At 66.7% G+C, this 8,924-nt stretch overlaps 2 protein-coding genes across 3 annotated transcripts; one reads left to right on the top strand and one right to left on the bottom strand.

Annotated features, from left to right (window-relative positions):
* Positions 1–114: 114 nt before the first annotated feature.
* Positions 115–1,504, top strand: NHP2 (NHP2 ribonucleoprotein). The gene is made up of 4 exons (XM_057378505.1): positions 115–293; positions 410–479; positions 557–662; positions 1,248–1,504. The coding sequence occupies exons 1-4, from the start codon at positions 146–148 to the stop codon at positions 1,371–1,373; spliced, it is 450 nt and encodes a 149-aa protein (XP_057234488.1). The 5' UTR covers positions 115–145; the 3' UTR covers positions 1,374–1,504.
* Positions 1,505–1,978: 474 nt separating this feature from the next.
* N4BP3 (NEDD4 binding protein 3) lies at positions 1,979–7,140 on the bottom strand. 2 transcript variants are annotated; one of them, XM_057378515.1, is made up of 5 exons: positions 6,929–7,140; positions 4,439–4,882; positions 3,709–4,263; positions 3,269–3,526; positions 1,979–3,055 (listed from the first exon to the last, which is right to left on the bottom strand). In XM_057378515.1, exons 2-5 carry the CDS (start codon positions 4,850–4,852, stop codon positions 2,483–2,485), a joined length of 1,800 nt encoding a protein of 599 aa, XP_057234498.1. In that variant the 5' UTR covers positions 4,853–4,882; positions 6,929–7,140; the 3' UTR covers positions 1,979–2,482. The 2 variants fall into 2 exon arrangements, with proteins under 2 accessions (XP_057234498.1, XP_057234497.1); XM_057378514.1 differs by lacking the exon at positions 6,929–7,140 and adding an exon at positions 6,495–6,627.
* Positions 7,141–8,924: the final 1,784 nt, after the last annotated feature.

Raw genomic sequence — 8,924 nt, 5'->3', positions numbered from 1 at the left:
GTAGAAGCGCCGCTTGCCATTGGCCATCGCGGCTGTCCGTCAATGCCGCAGCGATTGCCGATTGGCTGGTGGAGGGCTCGCGGCGGTGTGTGCCCCGCCCCCCGGCGCGCGCGTGGCCCGGAAGCGGAATTGGCGCGGGGCGGCCATGGCGCGGGAGAAGCYGGAGCCCGCGGCCGAGGCTGAGGCGACACCGGAGCGCTCGTACCGGGAGCAGCTCGACTTCCTGAACCCCATCGCGCAGCCGCTGGCGTCCCGCAAGCTGACGCGAAAGCTCTACAAGTGCATCAGGAAAGGTCTGGCGGCGCCGGGACATGGCGGGGGTGGGGCACGCCGGGACATGGCGGCGGCGCGGTGCGGTCTCCCACGCTGTGGCTCTCAACGAGCTCCTCACGTTCTTATTTTCTTGCAGCCGCCAAGCACAAACAGATCCGCCGCGGTGTGAAGGAAGTGCAGAAGTTCATCAACAAGGGCGAGAAGGGGTAAGTGCTGCCCTGGCCCCGCGGCCCCGCACGGCCCCGCCCGCATGGCCCGGGCGCTGACACGGCTCTCCCTGCAGGATCACGGTGCTGGCCGGRGACACGCTGCCCGTCGATGTTTACTGCCACATCCCCATCATGTGCGAGGACAGGAGCCTCCCTTACGCATATGTCCCTTCCAAATCGGTGAGTGCTGGGGCTGGGGAGGAACCRGCCCTGGTGAGGGGGAACCCGGTGAGGAGTCCAGGTGTGACCGGAGCCTTCCTGGGGAGGTGCAGATCCGGTGCCCGGGTCAAGAACTCGGTGCTTGTCCCTGACCAGGGCACAGAAGAAACGGGAGGTGTGGAAGTGTTTCACTGTGGGATCACAGAACTRTTTGCTGTGATTGAGTCCCTGCAGCAGCTGCGGGACAGAGCCAGGACATCTTTTCCAGGCTGTTTTGATCTGGGGACAGCTCTTTTGTAGATCTGGAGCTTTGGAGGAGCAGTCGGTGTCTTTGGAGCTTCTGCTGCAGTGCAGACAGCTCTGCAAACCTGCTCTGGGGAGGGATTGGGGCACATGAGCCAGTCCCTTGTGCCAGCCCAGCCTGCAGCTTGCACGAGATAATCTGTGAAAAAGGTTCTTGAACCCAGCAYGAGTCCAGAGAGCTTGGGGGTGATGGGCTGGAAGGGAGAGCTTCCCTGCATTAAACCAGGACATGCAGGGAGCTGCTCCTGAGCCTCTCCCCTCAGGAAGGGACCTGCACCCCATGGCCTCGCTCTGTTCCCACAGGACCTGGGAGCTGCAGCCGGCTCCAAGCGCCCGACCTGYGTGATCATGATCAAACCCCACGAGGAGTACCAGGAGAACTACGACGAGTGCTTGGAGGAGGTGTCGGCCCTTCCCTTGCCGCTGTGAAGAGACAGACCAGGGCTGTGCCCTGCGGAGCTGTGGCAGGTCCCACCCCCTTGCCCGGGGGCCACGGGACTTTTTATGGGGGACTGATGGGGGGTGGAGAGCGCTGTGGGGTGAATAAAGGTGTCTGTGGATTTGTATAACGTGGTCCTGGTGCTCGGGGCTGGGTTAAAGCGCTGCGGGGGTGAGGGTGAGGCGGCCCCGGGAGCCTGCCTGGCCCCACCGTGACTCACGGGCATGCCCCACCCGTTCGTACCGCCTTACCGGGAGCCCCCGACCCCAGGGAAGCAGAGCAGAGGGCGGCAGAGAGAAATGCAGGTTTATTGCAGGAACGGGGCCTTCACATGGCTCTGCTGGTACACACACGGAGCAGCGCTCCTTCCTTCCATCACCCTGGGGCTCCCCCAGCTCCCCCTCACCCATCCTGGGACGGGGGGACCCCGGCCTCTCCCCCAGCTCAGGCACCTGCCCCAGTCCTCTCCTCCACCCCAGTTCCTCCTCCCAGTGTGRCAGAGCACCAGTTCCCATCTCTGCCCAAGGCACTCCCCTATCTCAGCCGGAAGAAAGTTGCACCAACCACCCCCATTGCAGAGCAGCTCCACACTGGGGAGGCCCCAACAGAGGTGCTCCAGAACTCCTCAGGGTTTCCTCCTCTGCCTCCCCAGCAGCACCACCAGCTTCAGGTGACAAGGCAGCCACTGCAACTCCCACAGCAAGGCAGTRGGGTGGGGGACAGGGCTGGAGCTTCTCCTCACAGGACAGTGAGTTACTGGGTTGTAGGAACAGGAGCAGCAGAGCAGGAGGGACAGGGAATGTCTCACAGGGCGCTTGGTTTCTGCCCCCACGGCAGGAAGAATCACAGGGCAAGCGCTCCTGGAGTCAGAGCACGGGGCACATGCAAGACCCCCACCCTGGCACAGATGAACCCCCCGCCCTCCAGAGACCCCCCAGAAGGGCCCAAAGTGCTGCAAGAAGGAAAAGCTCCCGTGTCGCAATCGGTCCATGGACCCAGGGCAGCGCCGAGCGGGGCCAGTCCTTGTGCACACCCTGAGATTGTCCCGTTGCAGCAGCAAGAGACCTTCCCCCTTCACGGTCCCACCGGCATCCCCCACTCAGATCTTGGAGGACTCCACCCGCTCGATCCAGGGCGAATCGATGCCGATATCCCTGGGCTCGGCCCGCAGCTGCCGCAGCTCCCGCTCCAGCGCCTGGCTCCGGTGGTACATCTCCATGTAGCTGGCCTGGAGCTCCCGCTGGTACCGCAGCACCTTCTCCTTCTCCTCCTGCCAGGTTTTCCTCTCCAGCTCAAAGTTCACAGCCTGCAGCTGGCCCTGACGCCGCTCCCGCAGCAGCTCTGCCCACAGCCACTCCACCTGCCGCTCCAGGGGCTCCGCCGAGTCGCTCTGGAGGCCCCGGCACTTGGAATCATCAGTTTCGCAGCCGGGGAAGTCCTGGCACGATGGCATGGGGTCGTCGCCCAGAGGCAGCGAGGTGCTGGGCTCTGGGGGGTTCTGGAAGGAATCTGCCAGTTGTGCCAGCTGCGAGTCCCTGGCCTGGACCTCYGCCTTGGCCTCCCGCAGCTGCGTCTTCAGGCTGAAGATCTCCCCCAGCTTCTGAGCCATCTCCTCCTGGGTGTCCCGGAGCTGCTGCTTCAGCAGGGAGATCTCCGCTGCCTTCTGGCACACCTGCAGGGCACGGGCGAGCAGTGAGGAAGGGCTGGGGGAGTGGGACCCCAGAGGCAGCAGCACCCCAGGCTGTCCTGGGAGACCATAAACACCACACCCAGCTCATCCCTCCCATCCTGTGGCCACGAGTGACACCAGAGCAGGAAACCGCTGCCCCCATCCTGGCTCCACAGCCAGAAGGGCGGCAACAATGGGACAAGGAAGGGCTCTCACCTCCCACTTGGTGTCCTCCATCTTGGGGCTGCCATGCTCGCCCTGGGGCTGCCGGAGCTTGGGCTCCTCGCACTGACACTGCTGCAGGCTCAGCTCCTCCTGCAGCCGCTTCTTCTCTTGCTGTGCCTTGTAGAGCTGCAGCTGCAGCGCCCGCTGCCCGCGCTGCGCCTGYTGCATCACCTGCTGCAGCCGGGCCATGTACATCTGCTTCAGGTCCTCCAGCTCGTCCAGCCACAGCCGCTGCTTGTCCTCAAATGCCTGCCAGCACAGGTGGACACTGGTCAGCCCCATGGAGGGAGCCCAGGAGGTGCCGCGATATTTGGTCCTCCTGAACTTGGGCATTCCAAGCCCATCACCCACCACAGCAGCTCCTGCACCGCTCCCTCCGCCCCCACATCCCTGCGTGGGGCACCCAGCGCTGCCCCAGCCCCACAGCTCACCTGTGTGAAGGGGTCTTCAGTCTCGCTGAGGCTCCTCTTGAGCTGCCGCAGCTCCCCTCCCGTCTCCTGCAGCCGGTCCTCAAGCTGCTTCACCGCATCCTCCAGCGAGTAGGAGAACTCGTAGGGCGGTGGGGGCTCACCGGGGCTCTGCAGCCGGCTCAGGGTGGCCATGCTTTTGCAGGACAGGGGCATCTTCTCGGGGGCCAGGGTGTCCCTGGGGCTGCGGGAGACCCTGTCCAAGGAGCCCCCAATGTGGTTGATGTGGCCCATGGAGGCGCTGAACTGGCTCTGGGCCGGCTTGAGGCGGGAGCCGTAGGATGGGAAGCTCTGGATGGAGTTGTGGCTGGAGTCAGAGGCCTCGTCCAGGCTGATGGCGTGGAGCAGGTGGGTGCGGAGCGGGCCCTGCTGCGGGGCCGCCGTGCTGCTCTGCGACAGCAGCGTGTGCAGGCTCCCATTGCTCTTGGACAACTTCTGCCCCTTGGACGAGGACAGGCCCTGCATGGAGACCAGCCCCTTGCCAGCCACCGCCTTGAAGGCCGAGGGCCTGATACGGCACTGAAAAACAAGAACAAGGTCAAGCACGAGCCTCTGCAGCCAGGGAGAACCCCCACACCCCCAGCTTCACATCCCTGAACAWCCTCAACTCCCCACATCCCACCCAGGGGGCACGGATCATTCTGCTCCATCCCYATCCTCCCGCAGGATGCATTTCAGGACCCCCCAGCCTCACCTTGTCGAAGCGGCCCCGCTCTGGCAGGGAGCTCTTGGAGAAGTCGGCCCCTCGGTGATGCTCCCGGGAGTAGCGCTCGGGGGAGCGGTTCTCRCGGTCACTCTCGTAGTCCCGCTTGTAGCAGGCGCCCGACGTTTGGTGCTTCCGCTCCGCCCGCGTCTCCTTCTTGGCGCCGTGCAGGTACCCGAAGAGCTCCCGCTGGCTCGGCCCCTTCCGCAGCAAGCCGTCGGGCTGCCGCAGCCCCCGTGAGCCGCCCAGCGGGGCCCGCAGCTCCAGGGGGGACAGATCCTGCTTCTCCACCAGGCTGCCCACGCTGCCCATGCTGCCAACGATGCCGACGGGCTCCGAGGAGAGGTAGGTGCCGAGGACGCGGGTGTCGGGCTCACAGGTCACAGGACCCTGTGCTGCTGCCATGGAGAATTAGAGAAAAGCCCAGAACCAGCACTGCCGGAGGGAGAGACAGAGTCAGCGACGCCAGGCAGCSGGGACAGCCCCAGCACCCCCTTTCTGAGCCAGCCCCACGGACCCACGCGGGCTCCCGGCTCTGGGATGGACGCGCCGTCTCCCGCAGCTTGCCGGGGGACAGGGCACAGCACGCTCGGGGCGGGGGCTCCCCGCCGCTGCCCCCGCCGTGGTGCAGCGCCTCCTCCCACARCCAGCCCCACCTCCCGCCCGCGGCCGGGGCCGGGGCCGCCACCAGAACAGGCACCTGCCGCCCAGCCAGGCGGGCGAGTTCGGGAGCCGGCAGCACCTGCCCGGGCCTGGCGCCAGCCCCGGCCCGGCGGCACCCAGCCTCTCCCCCCGGGACCTCCCGGTCCGGAAACCCTCTGCAGACACCCCCAAATTCCCCCAGGGGATGCCCATCGGAYTGGCCTCCCCAGGGCGCGCACGGGACAGGCACCTCTCCGGCACCACGGGGACACTTCCCGCACAGCATGGGTGGCACGGGCTCCCGCACCTCGCAGGGCGAGCTCCACACGGCCCCATYCATCCAKACATTCCCACCCCAAAAGCRGGCAGGGATCAGGCGGCCACAGCCCAGCTGCTGCGTGCGTGCCGCGGACCCCGTGGCCGGACATGGCGTGAGGGCGGTGGGAAGGGGCAGGATGCTGACGGGACAATGCAGCTTCCTGCGCAGGTGGCCGGGGGAGGAAGGATGAGAGGATGCTTTCCGCCTCGGCTGTGGCTCCCCAGCGCTTGGGAGGGGACGATGGCCGCACACCAGTGCAGGGGACACGGTGAGCGTGGCCGGGGCGAGGCAGAGCCCCCAGCACCGCTCCCAGCCTCGCCGAGGGCGCCGGTGCCGGGTTACACCCAGGAAGCTGCCCTGGTTCTCAGCACCACGCGCCGGGTAAACAAACACCCCGCTTTTAATTGCTGCCACGCACAAACCTGTCTGACAGCTCCCGGCCTGCGCTGTCACCTCCCTCTGCGAGCCCAACACCTGCTCCGGGCATCGGCACCCCACGACGGGCACCAGGGACGGACCCTCCGGAAGGATCCGGGCTGGCTGCGGCGCCACCGGGCGCGCACGGGGATGGGGGACACGGATGTTCCCGTGGTGGTGAGGGGGGGCGTGGATGCACATCCAGCCCCCGGCATTGGGGAGCAGCTCGGCCGAGCCCCGCAGCGGCTCCTCCCGGCACAGGCGGCCGAGGAAGTAGGTCAGGTTGTGGGAGGTTTGGGAAACGCCGGGGGAGCCCGAAGGTGTCCTGCCCGCGGCAGGGAGGGGATCACCCTCCAGGCGGCAAAACACCGGTCCGGCCAGCCTGGCTCCTTCGCGATCTGCTCCCAACTCCAGCCGTGCCCGGGCAGGACACGGACACAAACCCTTTCTCTTTCCCATTCCCATTCCACCCGGGAGGGAACGGCGGGGTTGGAGGGAGGCGGGCGCGGGTCCCCGCGCAGYCCCCTGCGCGCCTCTCCGCAGCCCCGCCGGAATTTCCGGCACGGAGAAGGCGGAGGGGGCGGTCGGTGCCCGGGGCCGAGCCCGGGACAAAGCCCCGCTGGCCGGAGCGCACCGGGGGAGGGGGATGGGGCCCGGGCCCGCACTCACCATGCCGGCGGCGCTGCGGTCCCGCACGGCTCCGCTCCGCGCTCCTTCCCTCGCCGCGTTTGAACGCGCCCCTCGGCCGCGGCCGCGCGGGGCGGCGGGCGGAGCCGGCACCGGCAAATCGCCGAGCGGGGGCGGTGGGACGGGAGGGGCGGGAAGCAGCAGGGGGAGGAGGAGGAGGTGGAGGAGGAGGAGGAARGAAGGGGGCGGCCCGGCCGTGCCCACCAGCGGGGCGGGGCAGGGCTCGCTGGCTGCGTGCGGCGCCGAGTTCTGCGCGACCCCCCCCCAATGGCGGGGAGACCCCCGCAAATCCCCCCGGCTTCTGCTCCGGGACCGGCAGCACTGCCGCCGGGCAGCCTCCGGTGAGCGCCTGACGGGCGGGCTGTTATCCCTGGGTATCGCCCACCGACGGTGGAGAGAAATATTTTGTTTCGTACCTGCGGCGTGGAGAGGGGTCTCGGCTCCGTGGGACACTCTCCGCACCGTCCTCTTGCAGGACAATTCGCTGTTCCCCCCTCACCGCACCCGCGGGTGGGCCGGAGCCCCACAAAGCCCCGGGGAACACGGTGTACCCCCGTGGGGCTCCCGCCTGGCCTGGCGCCAGCGAGACGGGACACGCTCCGTCCCTCTGAATCAGCGCTGCCACATCCTGGCCCGGAGCCGGTTTTGGCAGCCGCAGGGAGCGAGGATCCCAGCCCGGGCTGGACCTGGTCACCGGGGTCCCGGGCTCCTGTGGGAGCAGGGCACCTGCCGCAGCCCCGCTCCGCCGCACGGCGCCGTGCCCGTCTGTCCCCGGGCAGGGACCGCCCTTCCCCAGCCCGGGGGACTCGCGTATCCGGTGTGCTCGCTGCCAGCTCCCCCCGCCGCACAGCCCAGTCCCCAAGCTGTGCTGCCAGCGCTCTCCCACACACACACACTGTCCCCGGTCCCTGCTCGCCGGGCTCACATGCTGGCGGTGTCCTCGGTGCGCTGCCAAGGCACGCTCCGCTCCCTCTGGCCTCAGCCCCCGGTCTCCGCGCCTCCTGTGCCCACTGCCCACGAGCACGAGTGGCCTCTGAACAGCGGGATCCTCCCCAAAAGTGCCGATTCCCATCCTGCTGGCACCAGGGATGGATGTGTCTGCGCTGCCCGGGCCCTCTGCCTGGAGCCCGMGGGGACTGTTATCATCGCACGGGGCTCGGATCGGGCAGGCTGCAGCGATGCCGGGTGACGGCAAGGGGTGCTGGTCACGGCCGCACCCCGCCTTTCCGTCTGCCCCGTTTCCTGCTCCTCGTTGGGCTGCACGCCCGAGCACATCTCCCTGGGATGGCAGCTTCCACAGGTCCCTGACACCCAGTCATGTCCCCTTCTCCAGGYAGAGATGCTCCAGCCTCCTCTCGCTTTTTCCTCAATCCTCTCTCCCTGCTGACCTCACCCCTCAGTGCTCCCCTCTGTGATACTGCAGCAATTTCAACTGTCCACCAGCAAACAGCTCCAGAGCCATCCACTCCTAACAACCCGGCAATAAAAGTCATTGATTGCTGTGCCTGCAGCAGCCCCTGCACCTCGCTGACAGTAATTGGGACCCTAGAAGGGGGGTCGCAGAGGGGCAGGGCTGCCCCCTGAGCGTTCTCGGGCTTGCTGAGAGCATGAGAACGCTGGGAGGCTTTCGGCTCTGCAGGGCYCCTGGGACAGCAGGCAGGGTGTTATCCTTCTGTGGAAAGGCGATGGGGAAAAACTTCATCCCCTCCYGCTGGGCTATTGCCGATATCGAAGTGCGTGGGGGGAGCGGAGCCGAGCGACCTCCGAGTCACATTCAGGGCTATAAAAGGAAGCCGGGTCTCCAGCAGGGCGCCTCTTCCACAAAAGCAACCGGAGGATGAGGGGGCTGCGAGCAGAGCTGAGAAATAGCTGCCAGGCAGCAGGAGAGGAGCCTGGAGCGCTGAGCCAAGTGCGAGGTGCACATATGCTCTCTGTTTCTGCACAGCTACGTCTTTATGAAACCTGCCCCAAATTGTGTCATCTATTTTGAACGGCGCAGAGGAATACTTTGATCTGCCTCCACCAGCCCTGGCTGCGGTTCAGGCACTGGGAAGTGGCTGCCACACAGATGGCTGATCCAAAACCTGTGCCATGGGGAGGCAGGAGTGGGGCTGCTGGATATCCGTCCGGCTGTCCACAGCGAGGGCATGACTGGTCCTGGGAACACCTCCAGAGCAGTGCACCGGGTGTCCAAATTCACCAGCACCTTTTGTGCCAGCTACCAGTGCTGCTTTGGGGCCACCTGGCAGGACAAGCCATGAGGAGCTCTTGGGCAGCACATCCCCACATTGCCCCGAGGCTGAGCCTGCCCCTTCCATGATGCAAAGCTGATCCTCACCCCGCTGCACCAGCAAGCACATCGATCCCCACCTCAGAGACAGCCCCCCAACACCCTATCCAGGGGTTCCAGAC

This window comes from Malurus melanocephalus, unplaced genomic scaffold (genome assembly GCF_030028575.1).
Source record: "Malurus melanocephalus ecotype Western Australia unplaced genomic scaffold, MMel_1.1 scaffold_362, whole genome shotgun sequence".
Classification (NCBI taxonomy): domain Eukaryota; kingdom Metazoa; phylum Chordata; class Aves; order Passeriformes; family Maluridae; genus Malurus; species Malurus melanocephalus.
This window is presented reverse-complemented; position numbering and strand designations above follow the sequence as displayed.